We start from the raw sequence: 23,864 nt of genomic DNA on the forward strand, positions 1-23,864 counted from the left end.
CCTTGAAGTCCAGAAGATAACCTTGGGAGACTATTTCTAGCGCCCAAGGATCCAGAACATCTCTTGCCCAAGCCTGAGCGAAGAGAGAGAGTCTGCCCCCCACCAGATCCGGTCCCGGATCGGGGGCCAACATTTCATGCTGTCTTGGTAGCAGTGGCAGGTTTCTTGGCCTGCTTTCCCTTGTTCCAGCCTTGCATTGGTCTCCAAGCTGGCTTGGCTTGAGAAGTATTACCCTCTTGCTTAGAGGACGTAGCACCTTGGGCTGGTCCGTTTCTACGAAAGGGACGAAAATTAGGTTTATTTTTTGCCTTGAAAGGCCGATCCTGAGGAAGGGCGTGGCCCTTACCCCCAGTGATATCAGAGATAATCTCTTTCAAGTCAGGGCCAAACAGCGTTTTCCCCTTGAAAGGAATGTTAAGTAGCTTGTTCTTGGAAGACGCATCAGCCGACCAAGATTTCAACCAAAGCGCTCTGCGCGCCACAATAGCAAACCCAGAATTCTTAGCCGCTAACCTAGCCAATTGCAAAGTGGCGTCTAGGGTGAAAGAATTAGCCAATTTGAGAGCATTGATTCTGTCCATAATCTCCTCCAAAGGAGGAGAATCACTATCGACCGCTCTTATCAGATCATCGAACCAGAAACATGCGGCTGTAGCGACAGGGACAATGCATGAAATTGGTTGTAGAAGGTAACCTTGCTGAACAAACATTTTTTTAAGCAAACCTTCTAATTTTTTATCCATAGGATCTTTGAAAGCACAACTATCCTCTATGGGTATAGTGGTGCGTTTGTTTAAAGTGGAAACCGCTCCCTCGACCTTGGGGACTGTCTGCCATAAGTCCTTTCTGGGGTCGACCATAGGAAACAATTTTTTAAATATGGGGGGAGGGACGAAAGGAATACCGGGCCTTTCCCATTCTTTATTAACAATGTCCGCCACCCGCTTGGGTATAGGAAAAGCTTCTGGGAGCCCCGGCACCTCTAGGAACTTGTCCATTTTACAAAGTTTCTCTGGGATGACCAACTTGTCACAATCATCCAGAGTGGATAATACCTCCTTAAGCAGAATGCGGAGATGTTCCAACTTAAATTTAAATGCAATCACATCAGGTTCAGCCTGTTGAGAAATGTTCCCTGAATCAGTAATTTCTCCCTCAGACAAAACCTCCCTGGCCCCATCAGACTGGGTTAGGGGCCCTTCAGAAATATTATTATCAGCGTCGTCATGCTCTTCAGTATCTAAAACAGAGCAGCCGCGCTTACGCTGATAAGTGTTCATTTTGGCTAAAATGTTTTTGACAGAATTATCCATTACAGCCGTTAATTGTTGCATAGTAAGGAGTATTGGCGCGCTAGATGTACTAGGGGCCTCCTGAGTGGGCAAGACTCGTGTAGACGAAGGAGGGAATGATGCAGTACCATGCTTACTCCCCTCACTTGAGGAATCATCTTGGGCATCATTGTCATTATCACATAAATCACATTTATTTAAATGAATAGGAATCCTGGCTTCCCCACATTCAGAACACAGTCTATCTGGTAGTTCAGACATGTTAAACAGGCATAAACTTGATAACAAAGTACAAAAAACGTTTTAAAATAAAACCGTTACTGTCACTTTAAATTTTAAACTGAACACACTTTATTACTGCAATTGCGAAAAACATGAAGGAATTGTTCAAAATTCACCAAATTTTCACCACAGTGTCTTAAAGCCTTAAAAGTATTGCACACCAAATTTGGAAGCTTTAACCCTTAAAATAACGGAACCGGAGCCGTTTTTAACTTTAACCCCTTTACAGTCCCTGGTATCTGCTTTGCTGAGACCCAACCAAGCCCAAAGGGGAATACGATACCAAATGACGCCTTCAGAAAGTCTTTTCTAAGTATCAGAGCTCCTCTCACATGCGACTGCATGCCATGCCTCTCAAAAACAAGTGTGCAACACCGGCGCGAAAATGAGGCTCTGCTTATGCTTTGGGAAAGCCCCTAAAGAATAAGGTGTCTAAACCAGTGCCTGCCGATATTATTATATCAAAATACCCAGATAAAATGATTCCTCAAGGCTAAATATGTGTTAATAATGAATCGATTTAGCCCAAAAAAAGTCTACAGTTTTAATAAGCCCTTGTGAAGCCCTTATTTACGATCGTAATAAACATGGCTTATCGGATCCCATAGGGAAAATGACAGCTTCCAGCATTACATCGTCTTGTTAGAATGTGTCATACCTCAAGCAGCAAGAGACTGCACACTGTTCCCCCAACTGAAGTTAATTGCTCTCAACAGTCCTGTGTGGAACAGCCATGGATTTTAGTGACGGTTGCTAAAATCATTTTCCTCATACAAACAGAAATCTTCATCTCTTTTCTGTTTCTGAGTAAATAGTACATACCAGCACTATTTCAAAATAACAAACTCTTGATTGAATAATAAAAACTACAGTTAAACACTAAAAAACTCTAAGCCATCTCCGTGGAGATGTTGCCTGTACAACGGCAAAGAGAATGACTGGGGTAGGCGGAGCCTAGGAGGGATCATGTGACCAGCTTTGCTGGGCTCTTTGCCATTTCCTGTTGGGGAAGAGAATATCCCACAAGTAAGGATGACGCCGTGGACCGGACACACCTATGTTGGAGAAATAAAAGTTGCACCAAACACAACATAAATATATTAAATAAACAGCTACCATCATATAAACACTATCTGATAAAAAAAAAATCAAAGATATATGGTATATGGCCATGTATTTGACTGCAAAGGGCTATAATATATATATATATATATTTATATATATATATATATATATATATATATATATATATATATATATATATATATATATATGTGTGTGTGTGTGTGTATAAATAATAATTTTATAATAATATTTAATAATGTGTTTTACTGTAAATATTTAACAGTCCAATGTTCTTTAGGGAAAAATGTTCTTTGTATTTTCAAATTGATATCCCTATATATATCTGAATATATCTATACCTGTGTGTATATATATATATATATATATATATATATATATATATATATATATATATATATATATATATATATATATATATATATATATGTCAGCTTAAGGCGCTTCATATAAATATAAAATACTGAAAAACATTAATAATAATTATTATAGTTACTGTAAAATATACACATTTTTTAGAATATTTTAATAATTATTAATATTTTTCAATATTTTATGTTTAATAAATACATCACGCACATTAAAGGGACAGTCAAGTATAAATTAAACTTTCATTATTCAGATAGGACTTTTAATTTTAATTGACTTTCCAATTTACTTTTATCATCAATTTTTTTTTTTATCATCAAATTTTTTTCTCTTGGTATTCTTAGTTTAAACTAAACATAGGTTGGCTCATATGATAATTTCTAAGCCTTTGAGGGCTGCCTCTTATCACATGCTTTTTAAATCTCTTTTCAACACAAAGAGACAGAAAGTACACGTGGGCCATATAGATAGCACTGTGTTCAGGCACAGGGGGTTATTTAAGATCTAGCACAATACAATGCTAAATGTAAGACAATAGATAATAAACAGTCACAGTCATGTGATCAGGGGGCTGGAAGAAGGTTCCTAGATACAAGGTAATCACAAAGGTAAAAAGTATATTAATATAACTGCTGGTTATGGGTAATAAAGGGATTATCTATCTTTTAAAACAATAACAATTCTATGGTTGACTGTCCCTTTAATATTTCATTTAATTTTTGGCAGTTTTAACGCTCAAGCAAAAGCTCTAGATAGGGTTCCACTTGTAATGTGGCCCAAACTATTTTTTTTTTTTTCCAAGTGGCTTCAGAGGACCAAAATTGTTATGCTACATAGTAGTGAACCTATTCAACAGAGAGCCCTGGTGCAAAATGTTTTTGAAACCCCATGGGTAACTCAGTAGGACAGACAGATAGATAGAAGGACCTGCAACCTGCAGTGAATTAGGACTGTACACAGTGTAGACTAGCTGCTATGGGACCCCCAGCCCTTGGGCACTGGTTCGACTGCATCTCCTGCACCCATGGTATATCCACACCTGGCTACTCACCTTGTTCGGATGATGTTAAATCTCTGTATAATTCTTCTTTGTATCCCATGCAGAAATTTTTTTTGGATCTCAGTATTTTAGGATTACTTTTAAATGTCACTGTGTAAGTAAACAGCCTGGTTTAGTTCCTTGTTGTGGTTTCTTTTGTTGTTAGGGTGAATTGTTTTGAAACTTTTGTGCTTTATTGAAATCATTAACTATTCAGGGATCTCAAAATCACATACAAACATGTTTTTGTTTCCACACTGAAACAGTGGGAAATGCTATTTTAAAGTGAAAGAATAACAAAAGAACTATAAACATTTCCAGATTTACCCACCAAAAAATGTGCTTGTCTGCTGCTAGCTAACTGTGCATATTGCATGATAGTGTATGCTAGCTTGTAGTGAAAATGCAAAAATAGAACTATGAACTGTAACTACATGGAACTCAATTTATCAAGCCTTTCTCTCCCATTTGACTGAAGGTTCATGCAAGCGAACCTGCAGTCAGGATTTATCAAGCAGTGGTCATCAGACCACTGCTTCCCTGCCCTGTTCTCCACCTCTTTGGTGGAGAATTTCAACCTCCCTGGTATCTTCTTCCGACTGGGGAGATTGACAGCTAATGTATGATCCTGCCTGCCCATTTTTATGCAAGATGTATGACTAAAGGGCTTTAATAGTGAAAACAATGACGTTCTCATTTGTTAGAGCATGTAATTGTATCACTAGCAACCCTGCAAATTAATGTGTTTAACCCCCAGAGATGGGTTAAAAACAAAGATAAAGTACCACTCGGAAGCTACAGAGAGCTGCTGGTGCAGAGCGGAAACTGCCACTGAGCTAATCAGCAGCACTAGTCACAAAAATCCAGCTTACAATATGGCGGTGGACAGTATGAGTTTGCATTATTATAGTCTTTTTTTTTTTTGTCTCTTTAAAGTGAAAGTAAATCCTAGATTTTTAAAAACGCTAGGATTGACTTTAATGCTAGGATTGACTTTTGAAACAAATAAAGGGGACTAGGCACTCCGCACTAGGCAATTATGGGTAAATATCGTTTATAATTACTGTTGTATCTATGTTTCCACACTTGCTCATTTGTTTTGTGATGTAAAAAACATTATATATATATATCTGTTTTATCATTGAGCTATATTCTCCACCAAAAATCAAGCATGTGTCTTTACTAAAGAAATAATTTCCCATACATTTCATACTCAGCTTGTCTAACAAGTCATTGGAAATAGATTAAAGGGATATAAAGGGCATTTTTTAAGTAATGCAGACTTTACTATAACATGAGAAATTGCTCAAATTTATTTATTTATAAAATATTTTACCAGGAAGGATACATTGAGATTTCTCTCATTTTCAAGTATGTCCTGGGTCCACAAAACATCACATTGTTACAATAGGGTACAATAAAATACAGAAACAATATTAATACATAATATATGCAACATTTAACATAGAAAAGGTAGGAAATATTTAATCAACCATGACAGGTGCATTCTGTTTTGAGATATGTAGAGAGGGATCTCTTAAAGGATTTTAGGCTTGGGGAAGGTTTGAAAGTGTGCGGGAGGTCGTTCCATAATTATGGTGCTCTGTAGGAAAAGGAGGATTGAGCTTCTTTCTTTTTGTATGGAGGCAGACGAAATAATGTGCTGGTACTGGATCGGAGGTTGTGGGAGGTGGGAATAGCCGGGGAGAGCATTTTGCTCAGGTAGGGTGGGAGCCTCCCAGAAAGGCTCTTAAACACAAGGCAGGAAAGATGGAGGGTGCGTCTGGATTCTAGCGACAGCCAGTTTAGTTCTTTTAGCATGTCACAATAGTGGGTCCTGAAGTTACATTGTAGCACAAAGCGGCAGAACGAGTTATACAGTGTAATACGTTTATTAAGGTGAGTTTGCGGTGCAGCTGCATATACTACAGCCCCATAATCCATGATTGGCATCAGCATTTGCTGTACAATCTTTTCCTTTACTGTAGGGCTTAGACAGGATTTGTTTCTGTACAGGGCACCTAGTTTTTGATAGAGTTTAGATGCAGGTTTTTCTATGTGGAGGCCAAAAGATAGATTTGGGTCTAACAACATACCCAAGTATTTGAAAGAGTGGACTGTGGTCAGCGTGCAATTTGATTTTGTTTTGATGCGTAGATGGGAATTTTGTAGTTTGTGTAATTTAGGTCTCGTTCCAAAGGTCATTGTGACAGTTTTGTCAGTGTTTAGGAAGAGTTTGTTTTTTGAGATCCACTTTTCTAACTGTGTGATCTGGTCTTGGAGCACTGCCTCAAGCTGCGGCAGATCGGATTTGCTTGCATAGATTACCGTGTTGTCTGCGTACATGTGAACAGTTGAGGATTTGCAGACATTTGGCAGATCATTTATAAATAATGTGAATAGTAGGGGGCCGAGAATAGAACCTTGGGGAACACCACACGTGACTGGGAGAGGGAGGGAGTCGCTGTCAGAAATGGAGACATATTGTAATCGATCCGATACATATGATCAAAACCAGGTTAGCGGACAATCACCAATACCTGAGTTTTTCAGTTTGAGCAGTAGTATGTCGTGGTCTACTATGTCAAAGGCCTTTGCAAAATCAAGGAAAATAGCTCCAGTTAGGTCTCCTTGTTCCATGCCAGTTTGGATGTTGTTGCAAACTTTTAGGAGGGCAGTATTAGTGGAGTTTCTCGGGCGAAAACCTGATTGATCAGGGGTCAGATAGTTAGATTGTTGGTAATACTCACATAGTTGCGTATGGACGCACATTTCTAAGATTTTTTACAATACTGGGAGTAATGATATTGGGCGATAATTATTGGTTATCTCACCACTTTTATGAATAGGCACTACTCTTGCAGTCTTCCAAAGTTTGGGTATGTATCCAGACACCAAGGATTCGTTAATTAGGGTTGTGACAGGTTTAGCAATTGCGGGCGCACTGAGCTTCAACAGCATTGCTGGGATTTGATCAGGTCCAGACTGGTTTTTCATTTTTAGATTATTAAGGTGTTTCTTAATGACACTGCTGGGTACAGGTCTAAAATTGAACTTCTCTATATTGGGCCCTTGCAGATTTAGAGGGGCCTGATCTACATTTGTAGTTTCAAATACCTTCCTGTATAGCTCATTTCTCCGTTCACTGCAATCCAGTCCCTTTCCCAACCCACCGTGGGACTCATTAGCATTGTCCAATCATTGTAGGAAACCTGGGTTCTATTGCTTATGGCCGTTCTGGGTAGCTAGCAGTAAGCCTCGCATGCACATTTCTATTGCAGTTCTAACACGCATGCGCATTAACGCAGTGAAGTTGTCTGCTATGTCAGCTTCACTTTTATCACATGCCTATGACCATTAACATAAATCATTTGCTTTGACAGGCGCTAGGTATATACCATATGACGGTGCTGCACTATTTAAAGATTGCACTGCAAATGCATACAAGAGGGAGCGTGTGAGGGGCGGGAGGGGGTGTGTGAGGGGCGAGAGGGAGCGTGTGAGGGGCGGGAGGTGGGCATGTGGGCGGGGGCAGGTGGGACTGCTCCTGCCCCGGCATGTAAGACAGCTGCCAGTACCCAAGATGGCGGCAAGTAGGTAGAAGGGGTGGGTTAGAGAGCTGGTTGGGGGCTAAGGGGGGGATCCTACACTGCAAAAATAAATATATATATATAAATATATTAAAGCTTTTATTTTAGTACTGGCCGTCTTTCTGCCAGTACTTAAGATGGGGATGACAATTGTAGCGTGGGGGAGGGAAGAGAGCTGTTTGAGAATGGTCAGGGAGGGATCAGGGGGTGAGATGTGTCAGGTGGGAGGCTGATCTCTATCCCTTCACTGCTGGACATAATACAAACAAATATGGTGCGCAGCGGTATTTAGCGGCCTTCTAATTAACAAAAAGCAATGCCAAAGCCATATATATCTGCTATTTCTGAACAAAGGGGATCCCAGAGAAGCATTTACAACCATTTGTGCCATAATTGCACAAGCTGTTTGTAAATAATTTCAGTGAGAAACCTAAAGTTTGTGAAAAAGTTTTTTTTTTATTTGATCGCATTTGGCGGTGTAATGGTGGCATGAAATATACCAAAATGGGCCTAGATCAATACTTTGGGTTGTCTACTAAAAAAAATTCATGTGAAGAGTTATTCAGGAATGCCTGACAGATATCAGTGTTACATTGTAATTATAGCTAATTTAAAAAAAAAAAAATGCTTTGGAAATAGCAAAGTGCTACTTGTATTTATTGCCCTATAACTTGCAAAAAAAAAAAAAAGCAAAGAACATGTAAACATTGGGTATTTCTAAACTTAGGACAAACTCTAGAAACTATTTAGCATGGGTGTTTTTTGGTGGTTGTAGATGTGTAACCGATTTTGGGGGTCAAAGTTGAAAAAGTGTGGGCTTTTTCAATTGTTTTCATCATATTTTGTTAAAAAAATATAGTAAATTATAAGATATGATGAAAATAATGGTATAATTAGAATGTTCATTTAATGGCAAGAAAAAACGGTATATAATATGTGTGGGTACAGTAAATGAGTAAGAGGATGTAAACATAGCCCTGGTCCCAAACGGTAAGAAAATTGAAAAGTGCTGTGGTCACTAAGGGGTTAAGCCTATTTTAATTGTATGGCAAGCATTTTGGGTTTGCTGTCCCTTTAATGTGACAGAGTTTACCTTCTTCAGCATGTCTAGTGTTTATTAGCATTCCATCCCTTAAGTGGAATGTGCACAGATGCAATATTATGTTATTCAAGTGTAAAAGATCAAAGTTTATTCTTCCAGAGAATAAAAGAAATACATTTTAACACATACAGTACATTCATTCATTTACTTTTTTTCCTGCATACAGATGGTAATAAAGTATACAAGCTTCAACTTAGTTCCATTTTATATATTAGTAATACAAACAAGTGAAACTGTCTGGTATTTGAAATAGATTTGACAACTGATTACTGTAGAATCTTTGTAGTCGGGTTGCACTTGTATTATAAGATAAAAATAAAAAAAAATATTGCACCCGCTTTAACTTCTCCCATAGAAGTGAATGGAGAGTGAAAAAAAAACCCCAAACAATATGAAATACTAATATTTCACATTCTAATGTTCTTCATATAGGTATATATATATATATATATATATATGTGTATATATATATATATATATATATATATATATATATATATATATATATATATATATATATATATATATATATATATATGTTAAAGCCCTTTACAGCCCTTTTTTCCCCCTCAAACACCTAAGACCTCATATCTTAGAGCTCTTATAACTTTTTAATGCAATATTTATTTTAAATCATTATCAGACAGTGTTATTATGTGTGGAACTGTATTGTTAAATGTATTGATGTTTTGCCTAACAGTTAATCAGAGCTCTGTAGTCACACTAACCCGATGTTAAATTTAATTTCACTCAATCGAACCCATTTACTTTCTACGTGCTACTTCCAACACGCAATATACCCCTAATCGCTTGCACACAACAGTTAGCGCTCCACTCATAATCTAGCCCTACATGTGTGTGTGTGAAAACGTTTAGTCTTCTACAAGATGAACTTGGTTTCAAATGTTTCCAACTTTAAATAAATTGCCCCCCCCCCCCCTGGATATGATATACTTAAAGGGACAGTAAATAAAAAAAAAACTTTCATGATTTAGATAAAGCATGGGATTTTAAACAACTTTCCAATGTACTTAAATTATCTTATTTGCTTTGTCCTATTGGAATCCTTTGTTGAAAAGCATATCTAGGTAGACTCAGGAGCAGCAGTGAGGGCTGCACATATATCCAGTATTTGCCCTTAGAAACTTTGTTGGGTGTCTATTTCACAAATAAACCACATTTTTGGTTATAAAAAAAGGGGGGGGGGGTCTGCATAATATTTAAGAACCTTTTACCCTCCAAAATGAAACCATGACTATTTGTCTAAGTGTTGTTTGTTTTGTGAAAAATGTCATTAACTTTATTTAACTCCATTATATACTTGAACATTTCCATCTTATCACCCATCTAGCTTCATTTTTCTAAAGAATACATAATAAGCTGCGCTGCGGAATCTGTTGGCGCTCTACAAATAACCGATAATAATAATAATAATAAGCTGATAAAGTTGTTGTTGTAAGTTCTATTTCTTGGACCATTTATCATTTTAACAGTCCGCCACTGGAAATTTCTAGCTTATTTATATCCTTCTTAAAATGAGCATGCACCCAGGGTGGATGAAGCACGCAGTGCATAGAAGCCTTGTGCTGCCGAAATGCACATGCATTACCGTTCTTTTCTATGCAGCGGATGGCTTCATCCATACCTCAAGCATGCTACTAAAGTGAAGGGCACTAACAATGTAGTTGTGAGTGGCATACAGCCCTGTGGCATGGTTTTAAAAGAAAAACAAAGCTACAGCTGACAAGCAGACTATCAAGGGCGAACTGTGGCACTTTTGGGGGACAAAATCTGTATCAAAATAGCTGCAGTAGCACATACTGCTAAATAATATTAATGTAATTAATTAATTAAAATTAATTAATAATATTTGCATTTGCTATCTCCTTAAATAGAGATCATGGGGCCGATTTATCACGCTGTGAATGTAGCAGTTTCCGTGCGAGCATAAGACCGCTGCTCCTTAACTCATCCACCACCTCTGAGGTGGCGGATAGCAATCATGATTGACATCCCCTGCTAGCAACCAATTGGCCGCGAATGTGCAGGGGGTGCAGGGGGCAGCATTGCACAAGCATTTCACACAAAATGCTTGTGCAATGATAAATGCCAACAGCGTATGCTGTCGGCATTTATCGATGTCGGGTGGACATGATCGCTGCAGCGGATCATGTCCACCCGACACTTGATAAACACTGGATACTGCAGTGTTTATAATGTATTTTTAAGAATTTAAGGGATATAAAAAACAGTGCTCCTTTGGTAAAAACAATTATAGTAAATAAAAGTAAACATTAAAAAGAAACGGCAAATAACTTACTTGTTTTCTTGCAAACTGAGCACTTAGCAATTCTCAGGGTGATAAGAGAGCTAACATCTTGGCAACTAATGTTACATTCTGCCAGTTCTGAGAATGGACAAATCTGACTCTCTGTTTCTCTAGTTTGAACTCTGTAAGTTTTATGACATCATGCTAGAAAAGCTTCCTGTAGAGACCACGGTCTCCTTGTCGAGCCATGACAGGAAGTAATGGACACTGCACAAATGAAGTTTAAAAAATAAATAAAACGTAAAATCCAGTTAATAGAAATCATTGCAATATGTATTATTCATCTATTTAAGTATAAGCAACTGCTTAGCGAGACTGTTTAATATCCCTTTAAAGAGCTTAGATTCCCGTTAAATTCTGTGTTTCTGTATTAAAGCTATTGTTGTTCAATATTGTAAACAAATATAGATTCACAATGGTGTTAGCATAAAGGCCTAACAAAAGAAAATATGCATTTTCTCAATTAGCCATTGTGACAAGAGAAATATTTATTAATCAATGTAACGATGGACATCAGATTGAATCTTAGAGTGACAAATGTTCTCAAATCTCTTTAACATTCACCGCACAGTGAAGATTGTGTGCAATGCCAAAGCAAGCTGCCCTCGAAAATGTAAATAAGCGTCTGAAATAGAAGCGCTATTAATTAACAGTATTTCATATTAAGAATTAACATGTGTGCTGATATCCTGGGGATGTTGGATATAAGTAGTTACATCTATACATTTGCATAGTCTCTTCTTTAGAAATAATTCTGTATAATTTATATTTAAAATACCAATAATAAAAATGCCCAGCTCTCTAAGGTTCTAAGGTTTCCTTAAGATCCATGAACTTGAAATAACCTTTATATTTATTGTATAGTAGTAGCCAATATGGAAACTGATATTTAGATATAGATTTTGCAATGCTGATTTATCTATTTACTTATTTGCATCCTGCTATTAGAAATGAAACCTTCCTGAGATGAACAGTGATAATTGCAGCAACAAACAAAGGTCATGTTTCTGGACTAGATAAATGGGTGAAAATAAATTACTTTAATTTACTCAGGATAAGAAATAGTTTCCTAGTATGCTAATATTTTTAGGTTCAAATTTTCTGTAATGAATGAATTAAACATCAGTGGATAATGCAAAAAAAAGATTTGTAATTATCATTATTTTTTTTATTTTAGAATATTTTATTTTCTTTTTTTTTTCCAGCCTTTCAGATCTCAAAAGCAAAAACATTTTTTTCCCTAAATAGACTAATTTTTATACAGTGCTTTGCTCTCATGTAGATACATTTATTTCTTCACATAAACATTTTTTTTAATTAAACGCGTTTAAATCGGTGTCAGCTCTGTCATACACTTTGCTGATCAACACTACACTTTTCTGAACACTTCTACTGTATTACAAAAGCCACACTGAGCAGAGAGGGCTTACATCTTAAAGGGACAGTCTAGTCCAAAATAAATTTTCATGATTCAGATAGGGCATGTAATTTTAAACAATTTTCCAATTTACTTTTATCACGAATTTTGCTTAGTTCTCTTGGTATTCTTAGTTGAAAGCTTAACCTAGGAGGTTCATATGCTAATTTCTTAGACCTTGAAGGCCGCCTCTTAAGAATGCATTTTAACAGGTTTTTCACCATTAGAGGGTGTTAGTTCATGAATTTCATATAGATAACACTGTGATCATGCACGTGAAGTTACCTGGGAGCTTTCACTGATTGGCTAAACTGCAAGTCTGTCAAAAGAACTGAAAAAAGGGGCAGTTTGCAGAGGCTCAGATACAAGATAATCACAGAGGTAAAACATGTATAAATATAACTGTGTTGGTTATGCAAAACTGGGGAATGGGTAAAAAAGGGATTATCTAACTTTTAAAACAATAACAATTCTGGTGTAGACTGTCCCTTTAATAATTCTGCTGTATTGTATACTTCTTGTTGGAAGCTTTCCCTAAAGGATATGCTCCATATCAAAATCAACAGAAGAAAGTCATTGATACAGTTTATTTTACAGTATTATGCTTCACACTATCAACTAAGCACTATTCTATAAATCTAGCACCTATTAGACAACTAGGACTGTCTCTCAGGGGTGATCATACATTGCAATAAACCCCAGACTTCATTATGTAAGTGCATTCAATTCCATAACACCAGTACCAAATCCCACCCGGAGCTCTTAACCAATCCCTGCCTGCCATGTGTGTGTTTTCACAAAGTGCAATGATGTAACCTCCTTGTGCCAGCAACACATCACAAGCTGTGATTTTACTTCATTTGGCTGCCAGTAACACACACACAATACTTTTATAATTTGTGATAACAAATACATGGAGCTCCATTTTCCTTGGCTGTCAATAAGTCAAGCAATGCTATTAGTTAAATTATATTGTATATTGGATATTGTACTGAAAAATGCTCTCCTCATTAATGTGTTCCCAGTGACACGTTGCCTCCCACCCTGCATTACAGTGTTTACAAATAGCTAATTTACCTTTAGTTTGACATTTGCTGTTGCATGTTGATACCACTACCTATACTGTGGAAAGAGAGGGCCCACTCAGCCCATTTAAAAGGGGTTTCCAGATACCTTTCTAAATACAGTGAATTGTTATCAGCTGCATTATCCCTTTTAACCATTTTTTCACTAACATATTTTAAACATTTTAACTGATGTAATTTCTTACTAATGATAGAAATATACCCCCTGTGTGTAAGACACAGATAACTGAGTTTACCACATTGTTTGCTAGTAACATGTACAACAGAACAATTATTTAATCTTGTAGTAAAAATGTTTAAAGGGACAGTAAACACCAGAATTTGTGTTGTTTAAAAAGGTAGATAATCCCTTTATTACTCATTCCCCAATTTTGCATAACCAACACAGTTATAATAATATCCTTTTTACCTCTGAGATTACCTTGTATCTATGCCTCTGCAAACTGCCCCCTTATTTCAGTTCTTTTGACAGACTTGCATTTTTAGTCAATCAGTGCTGGCTCCTAGGAGCTTCACGTGCCTGATCTCAATGTTATCTATATGAAACACATGAACTAACGCCCACTAGTGGTGAAAAACTCTCAAAATCCTTTCAAATTAGAGGCAGTCTTCAAGGTCTAAGAAATTAGCACATAAACCTCCTAGATTTAGCTTTCAACTAAGAATACCAAGAGAACAATGCAAAATTGGTAATACAAATAAATTAGAAAGTTGTTTAAAATCACATGCCCTATTTAAATCATGAAAGATTTTTTTTTACTTTACTGTCCCTTTAAGTAGTGGTCATACATCTTATAGCTTACTTACATCATTTTGTATCGTACCATTTTTTTTTTCCTGGAGTGGTAGGTATCTATTTTACCTTACAATTCAGAATTTTTAAATACATTTTCTGTGATAGGAACATATATTTTGTTTTAAAATTAACTTGGCTTTGACTATTATTAAGATTATTATTATGAGTCTTAGTCAGAGAGTTTTAGCTTCCAGGCAAAGGGGTAAATCATATCAAATTTGACGACATGTTTGTTTAAAATGACTTAAACCTATATCTGATAACAACATATCTGTACATATTTGTTGTGGCTTATGTAATAATAATAGCAGTTAAGAAACAACAACAAACTGATTGTAGCGTAACCTTATTGCTTAATAAGACATTTAACATCTCTTGCTTTTGTGTCAAAATTGTGCTTTTGTCCCACATTCCCTAGAGAGTAGAAAAAGCAAAGTCTTTCAAACTGCTGCAAATTGCCTATACCAGCTATTGACTTGACAGTTACACAATTTGCTTTTTGGCCTCTCTAGGGAGTATAGGATAAAGCACAATTTTGAAACAAACAAAGAAATATTTAATTTTGTTATTCTTTTTAATATTGATATTTTTTTTCTTCCATATTCTATAAACTGAGTTTAAAGCTTCTGTGCTATGTAATAAACAAGTTGAAGGAATGGCCTTTGGGTATTCCCTGTGAAATGGCTGTTTCTTTTTTTAGACCAATGGTTTGAGTTCAAAGTTTAATTCTGGAATAGAAGAGAGACTCTGCTTTGTTTTTTTTGCAGCAACCTCTTAATATCCCCTTATGGACGACCTCTTCTATCATGTGCCCTGCAGTGTCATCAAATGAGTGTTTTGTAAAGTCACAAGTCGGAGACATTACAGAGCTCTTACATCTTCGTAGCTGGCGCAGCTCACTGATGTGGTGAATGTTTCAAAGTGCGGCAAGAGAGTCTCTTAGTATCATAAGCAGATATCTTGTAAAAGGCTAAGCAGTTGAAACAAATACATTGTCGTCAACACACACAAAACTATGTAGTATAAAATCTTTCCAACAAGGATCCAATACACTCACAGTTTAGTTTATAGCAAGAACCTTTTTTTTTTTTTTTTTTTAAACTTAAAGGGACACTGAACCCAATTTTTTTCTTTCATGATTCAGATAGAGCATGACATTTTAAGCAACTTTCTAATTTATTCCTATTATCAAAATTTCTTTGTTCTCTTGCTATCTTTATTTTAAAAGCAGGAATGTAAATCTTAGCAGCCAGCCCATTTTAGGTTTAGCACCATGGATAGCGCTTGCTTATTGGAAGCTTACACTTACCCACCAATAAGCAAGCATAACCCAGGTTCTCAACAAATAATGGGCCGGCTCTTATGCATCACATTCCTGCTTTTTAAATAAAGATAGCAAGAGAACAAAGAAAGATTGACAATAGGAGTAAATTAGAAAGTTGCTTAAAATTGCATGCTCTATCTGAATCATGAAAGAAAAAATGTGGGTTTAGTGTCCCTTTAGAGGGATGTGAGATCCAAAATGTTTCATTCATGATTCAGATAAAACATGCGATTTTAAACAACTTCAATTATCAATTTTCTTTGTTTTCTTGTTATTTTTTGTTGAAAAGCAGGAACATAAGCTTAGGAGCCTGCCCCTGTCTGGCGCACTATATGGCAGCACCATTTCCTGCCTAGATATCTCTTCAACAAGAATATCATGCAAACGAAGTAAATTTGATAATGTCTATGTTCTCATTGTAGTTCTAGTTTAATTTGTCTGTCAAAGTGTATTCTTGTATTTTTCTTATCACCTTCCTTGTTATTAAATTCCAAGTGATTTTAATTCTTTGTTGCCCTTCATTTTACCCAATAGGTCCTTTTTCCTCATTACTTGAAGCAGTGGTGTTAATGACAGATTAATCAATTTGACTCTTAGGTCATAGCTATTAAAGCAAAACCCGCACAATAGCACTTAGAATTGATTGGAATTGTGTGCTTTTGTTCTTCCACTTTTCTGCTTTGCTTTGCATATCCATTTGTTTAAGAAGAAAATATGAATGCAGGATTTATAGGGAATCCAGTTAGGACTACATTACAAATTGCTTGTGCTTCTTTGACACGTGACAGTGCACCAGATGCTACAGAGCTGATGTAGATTTGAGAGGGCAGTGAATGCTTAGCAACTCTTACGGCTAGATTTGGAGTTTGGCGGTAAAAGGGCTGTTAACGCTCCGCGGGTTTTTTTCTGGCCGCACCATAAATTTAACTCTGGTATCGAGAGTTCAAACAAATGCTGCGTTAGGCTCCAAAAAAGGAGCGTAGAGCATTTTTACCGCAAATGCAACTCTCGATACCAGAGTTGCTTACGGACGCGGCCGGCCTCAAAAACGTGCTCGTGCACGATTCTCCCATAGGAAACAATGGGGCTGTTTGAGCTGAAAAAAAACCTAACACCTGCAAAAAAGCAGCGTTCAGCTCCTAACGCAGCCCCATTGTTTCCTATGGGGAAACACTTCCTACGTCTGCACCTAACACTCTAACATGTACCCCGAGTCTAAACACCCCTAACCTTACACTTATTAACCCCTAATCTGCCGCCCCCGCTATCGCTGACCCCTGCATTACACTTTTAACCCCTAATCTGCCGCTCCGTAAACCGCCGCCACCTACGTTATCCCTATGTACCCCTAATCTGCTGCCCTAACATCGCCGACCCCTATGTTATATTTATTAACCCCTAATCTGCCCCCCACAACGTCGCCGACACCTACCTTCAATTATTAACCCCTAATCTGCCGACCGGAGCTCACCGCTATTCTAATAAATGTATTAACCCCTAAAGATAAGTCTAACCCTAACACTAACACCCCCCTAAGTTAAATATAATTTTTATCTAACGAAATAAATTAACTCTTATTAAATAAATGATTCCTATTTAAAGCTAAATACTTACCTGTAAAATAAATCCTAATATAGCTACAATATAAATTACATTTATATTATAGCTATTTTAGGATTAATATTTATTTTACAGGCAACTTTGTAATTATTTTAACCAGGTACAATAGCTATTAAATAGTTAAGAACTATTTAATAGTTACCTAGTTAAAATAATTACAAATTTACCTGTAAAATAAATCCTAACCTAAGATATAATTAAACCTAACACTACCCTATCAATAAAATAATTAAATAAACTACCTACAATTACCTACAATTAACCTAACACTACACTATCAATAAATTAATTAAACACAATTGCTACAAATAAATACAATTAAATAAACTATCTAAAGTACAAAAAATAAAAAAGAACTAAGTTACAGAAAATAAAAAAATATTTACAAACATAAGAAAAATATTACAACAATTTTAAACTAATTACACCTACTCTAAGCCCCCTAATAAAATAACAAAGACCCCCAAAATAAAAAATTCCCTACCCTATTCTAAATTTAAAAAGTTACAAGCTCTTTTACCTTACCAGCCCTGAACAGGGCCCTTTGCGGGGCATGCCCCAAGAAGTTCAGCTCTTTTGCCTGTAAAAGAAAACATACAATACCCCCCCCCCCAACATTACAACCCACCACCCACATACCCCTAATCTAACCTGTGAACCTGGCATGGTGAAGACAAGGTAGGAAGATCATCAGGGGCTTAGTGTTAGGTTTATTTAAGGGGGGTTTGGGTTAGATTAGGGGTATGTGGGTGGTGGGTTGTAATGTTGGGGGGGGGGGTATTGTATGTTTTCTTTTACAGGCAAAAGAGCTGAACTTCTTGGGGCATGCCCCGCAAAGGGCCCTGTTCAGGGCTGGTAAGGTAAAAGAGCTTGTAACTTTTTAAATTTAGAATAGGGTAGGGAATTTTTTATTTTGGGGGTCTTTGTTATTTTATTAGGGGGCTTAGAGTAGGTGTAATTAGTTTAAAATTGTTGTAATATTTTTCTTATGTTTGTAAATATTTTTTTATTTTCTGTAACTTAGTTCTTTTTTATTTTTTGTACTTTAGATAGTTTATTTAATTGTATTTATTTGTAGCAATTGTGTTTAATTAATTTATTGATAGTGTAGTGTTAGGTTAATTGTAGGTAATTGTAGGTAGTTTATTTAATTATTTTATTGATAGGGTAGTGTTAGGTTTAATTATATCTTAGGTTAGGATTTATTTTACAGGTAAATTTGTAATTATTTTAACTAGGTAACTATTAAATAGTTCTTAACTATTTAATAGCTATTGTACCTGGTTAAAATAAATACAAAGTTACCTGTAAAATAAATATTAATCCTAAAATAGCTATAATATAAATGTAATTTATATTGTAGCTATATTAGGATTTATTTTACAGGTAAGTATTTAGCTTTAAATAGGAATCATTTATTTAATAAGAGTTAATTTATTTCGTTAGATAAAAATTATATTTAACTTAGGGGGGTGTTAGTGTTAGGGTTAGACTTAGCTTTAGGGGTTAATACATTTATTAGAATAGCGGTGAGCTCCGGTCGGCAGATTAGGGGTTAATAATTGAAGGTAGGTGTCGGCGATGTTAGGGAGGGCAGATTAGGGGTTAATACTATTTATGATAGGGTTAGTGAGGCGGATTAGGGGTTAATAACTTTATTATAGTAGCGCTCAGGTCCGCTCGGCAGATTAGGGGTTAATAAGTGTAGGTAGGTGTCGGCGACGTTGTGGGGGGCAGATTAGGGGTTAATAAATATAACATAGGGGTCGGCGATGTTAGGGGCAGAAGATTAGGGGTACATAGGGATAACGTAGGTGGCGGCGATTTGCGGTCGGAAGATTAGGGGTTAATTATTTTAAGTAGCTTGCGGCGACGTTGTGTGGGGCAAGTTAGGGGTTAATAAATATAATATAGGGGTCGGCGGGGTTAGGGGCAGCAGATTAGGGGTACATAAGTATAACGTAGGTGGCGGTCGGCAGATTAGGGGTTAAAAATTTTAATCGAGTGGCGGCGATGTGGGGGGACCTCGGTTTAGGGGTACATAGGTAGTTTATGGGTGTTAGTGTAGTTTAGGGTACAGTAGTTAAGAGCTTTATAAACCGGCGTTAGCCAGAAAGCTCTTAACTCCTGCTTTTTTCAGGCGGCTGGAATCTTGTCGTTAGAGCTCTAACGCTCACTGCAGAAACGACTCTAAATACCAGCGTTAGAAAGATCCCATTGAAAAGATAGGCTACGCAAATGGCGTAGGGGGATCTGCGGTATGGAAAAGTCGCGGCTGTAAAGTGAGCGTTAGACCCTTTAATCACTGACTCCAAATACCAGCGGGCGGCCAAAACCAGCGTTAGGAGCCTCTAACGCTGGTTTTGACGGCTCCGCCGAACTCTAAATCTAGGCCTTAGTGTTTACAAGTGTATTTAGGCAGAGCACTGACATTTCATAGAAACAGTAGAGGAGGAGAAGTGCTTAGATTAAATCACCAAGTTGCTTTTGAATTCAAGTTTGGCATTAAACACCAGATTATTACTTATCCAGTGAATCTCCACCAGTTGTGTCTGTTACACATCTATAGCCGGGGTGTCCTCCTATTTATTACCCTCCAGTTCACTGTATCTCATCTACTCTTTTTTCTGAAGGGACAATAAATGCTTAAAAAAAACCACACCATGTATTTAAAGCATTGCATTACATCACAGTTGTAGCTTACAAAGTGACTTTGCAAACTACTTGACAAAGGTTCCTTTGGCACTCTAGTCTCTGTTCAAACTCCCGGCTGCCCTCTCCCCATTGTAACACTGTACCATCCCCCCATAGACTCTTAGCAGAGAGCGCTCCTGAGACTTTGCTGTCGAGTTTCTGGCTTGTGTAACATTCCGTTACATACAATGAGCACATTGCAGGACCACACTCTGCAAGGAGTCAATGGGGTGGGCAGTATGGCATTTGATGGGATATACTGCCAGCCTTGTTTTTTCTTTTTTATATATAAACTGTCAGCTGTGGTCTGAGGCCATGTGGTTTAACATGCACCAAATGGGGTGCCAAAGGACTCTTTGCCAAGCATTTTTGTAAAGTCTGGTAAGTAATAACTGTAATGTAACGCAATGCATTTTTTTACATTTACTACGCCTCTGACATAGAGATCCTGCCAGGGGAAGAGTTTGCTATTTGTGTTATTTGGCTCTTACTATATTCTCTTTGAGAATCCAATATATATATTTCCAGATATATGTGTTTATATAGTGTTGTGACATCAATGCAAGATAGCAATTCTGTATATCTTGGTAAATCAGTGCTTACTATACTGTAGCTATTTTAGTCCCAGTTAATAGCATTTCTAAATTTTGTTCACAGCTTTGCAAATGGAAAAACTGTACTTTGGCCCTTTAGATGCAATATATGGGCTCACCTTTATCATTATAGTCTAAAACAACAGTAACAGGAGCCTTTATTTGAAATGTAATATATAAATGTTAAAACATTAGAGCCAACCACTATAGTAAAACATGGCATTAAAGGGACATATATGTTTGAAAATAAAATGCTGTAATATTTTAATTTCAAGGGAAAAGCACATAATTAAAGGGATATTAAACCCAAAAATATTCTTTCAATATTCAGATACAGAATACAATTTTAAAAAAGTTTCCAATTTACTTCTATTATCAAATTTGCTTTGTTCTCCTGTTATTCTTTGTTGAAGGGATACCTAGGAAGGTAGCATGCACGTGCCTGAAGCACTACATGGCAGGAAATAGTGCTGCCATCTAGTGCTCCTGCTAATGTATTGCATTGTTGCAAAACTGCTGTTATATAGTGCTGTAGACACATGCACACTCATGAGCTTACATCCCAGCTTTTCAAGAAAGGATGACAAGAAAACAAATAAATTTTGATAACAGAAGTAAATTGGAAAGTTGTTTAAAATTGTATGTTCTATCAGAATAATAAAAGAAAATTTTGGGGTTTTATGTCCCTTTAAAGTTAGCTATATAGCAGCAATGCACTACTGGGAGCTAGTTGGACATATCTGATGTGCCAATGATCCATATGTATGTGTAGCCACCAAACAAACGCTATCTCCCAGCAGTGCATTGTGCAGTAAGCTTATAACAAAGGATACCAAGAAAATTAAGTCAGAGCAGAAAATTGAAATATTTCTTAAAAATGACATGCTCTATCTGAATCATGGAAGTTTAATTCTGTCTGTTTGACTTTTAAGTGCTTTTATATTTATTACACCCTTTTGTACAGTACTACAGAATCTTATCTTTAAAAATGTAAGTTTTACAATTACAACAAACAAGAGGGTCTATCCCAATCCATTAAAACACTGTACAAAGTGATTTATTCATGTCTTCCTTGGATTTTTAAATTTGATTACATTTCAATCCAGTACAACACCCAGTTACAGTGTGTCCTTATTTTCTAGTGGCTTTGCTTAGGGTCAACTACACCAATACTTTTTATTGAGCAATATTCAAATCCATCAGAAAACTCAGCAGATTTCATTTTTTTTTTTTTTTTTTTTACTTTTGGTGGCCTAGATTACTTAGAAACCACCTTGGCCCACTTTCTAACTATAAAGCTTGGCTGTTCTGAAATTTGAAAGGTTTATTTCATGGGAAATAGTATTTTAAAATAGATATGTATTGTAAGTGATCAGATGTGTAAAGATGATTTAGTTTTGTATTGCTTTTGAGGTTTACTAGTAATTGGTGCATTATGTATTTCTGTTCCACTGAAATTTCCAAGTTGTGTGAGATGTATGTTATCTTTATTTGTATTTTTTTTTACAATTAACATTAATAATATATTATTGTTTTTCAGCTACAAGGATCCATAAAGCGAAAATTGGAAGATGACAGTTCCCCTGTATCCTCTGGAATGAATGATTTAATTTTTCCAAGTGACAACAAGAGACTTTGTCTTGATGATGTGACACTTTCTATGGGTCAGACCCAAAGTACCAGCTCTAATATATCGTGTACAGAACTTCAAAACTCCCCTTTCTCCACCAATCACAGCTCTTCATCCCTCGGAGTTAGTGGCCATCCTGGTTTGCTTGAGAATAACCACATGAATGGAAGAGGTATGGCTTCTCCATTTTCTGTCTCACAAAATACTGAAATGGGTCAGAAAGGGTCCTATGAGGAGAAGGCAGGCAACTTGCATTCTGTAGATCAAGAGTTGCAGGATCTGCTGGAGGAACTCACTAAAATGCCTGACCCTTCTCCAAATGATTTGGATATTGAGAAGATATTGGGAAGTAAGGTAGAAGAGCCAATTGTTATAAGTCATTCACAGCCAACTTTGAGTACAACACCCAAACTCTCACCACAAACAGCATCTCACATGGACAATCACATTTCTAACAAGGATTTTTCTACTGGTTGCAACCCTGCCAGTGCTGGTTCACCTCAAGTTAGACCATCGTCTGCTGGAACAAATTACTCTGTTCCTCCAGCAAGTAAGCCTGTTCAGTCACCCATTCCATCAACTCAAAATAAGAGTCAAACCCAGTCTATGTTACCTGTGTCTATGACTAATATGCCAGGTGCAAACTGGCATGCACAACAGCTAAAGCAGCTGGCTGCAAGCAAACAAGGGACATCAACCAAGCAACAGGTTCAACCTACTAACTGGCCAACTATCTCACCTACAGGTCTGTCCCCTCCTTATAGGTCTGGGTCCTCCCCTCAACAGTCTTTCAGCCCTCAAAATGTTATGGTGTCTGGAATTGCTCCTAGCAGCTTACAAGGAAATAATATACAAGGTTCCCAGAACCCATTGATCAGCAGTATGAGTTCCACCAGCAATCAAACCAGCAGACCTTCTCCCCCATATGTGTCTGAAAAGATTTCAAGTCCAGCTCTAAACCAGCAGCCTTTCAGCCCTCAGAATTCATTGTTGCCTAATATGACCACAAACAATCTTCCGGCAAACACCATTAAAAGTCCCCAAAGCAACATGGTGTCTAGCATGACATCTTCCAGTGCTGGGCCTTCTCCGCCATATCAGCCTGAAAAACTTTCAAGCCCATCATTGATTCAGCAGCCATTTAGCCCACAGAATTCCTTGATTTCTGGTATCACCCCCTCTAGCAGCCAGTCTAGTATGCAGAGCTCGCTTTTCAAACCTATGTCCACCAGTCAACCTAAAAATATCAATATGATTATGCAGCAACCTTCTAATGGCTTACAGACTGGTATTGTAAATGAAACACCAGTGGTTCATGATCAGTTCAATTTTAATAACACCAAACCGCTATCACATTTTGCACCTGACTCTGCTTCCCAGAAGATGAACCTGTCTCCTAGTCCTGGGTCGCTAATTCATTATCTCCAGCAGCAGCAGCAGCAGCAGCAGCAACAGAACCCAGCAGTGCAACAGCCTCAGCAAGTCAGCAACAGCCAGTTCTTGCAGCAGCAGTTACGGCAGCTGATGCAGCCATCGAGAATACAGAGACAAATGCAACCCTCCAATTTGCCTGCTCAGAATAGACAGGTTAGTATCCAGTAGCATGTTTTAATATGCTA

At 37.1% G+C, this 23,864-nt stretch overlaps 1 protein-coding gene across 1 annotated transcript in view; it reads left to right on the forward strand.

The window, feature by feature from the left end:
* Positions 1 to 23,864, forward strand: part of MAMLD1 (mastermind like domain containing 1) — a 260,678-nt gene that overhangs the window by 123,283 nt on the left and 113,531 nt on the right. The window contains exon 2 of the mRNA XM_053699154.1: positions 22,156 to 23,832. Within this exon, the coding sequence (XP_053555129.1) occupies positions 22,156 to 23,832 (1,677 nt within the window). The remainder of the gene's footprint in view (positions 1 to 22,155; positions 23,833 to 23,864) is intronic.

This window comes from Bombina bombina, chromosome 1 (genome assembly GCF_027579735.1).
Source record: "Bombina bombina isolate aBomBom1 chromosome 1, aBomBom1.pri, whole genome shotgun sequence".
In the NCBI taxonomy this organism is placed as follows: domain Eukaryota; kingdom Metazoa; phylum Chordata; class Amphibia; order Anura; family Bombinatoridae; genus Bombina; species Bombina bombina.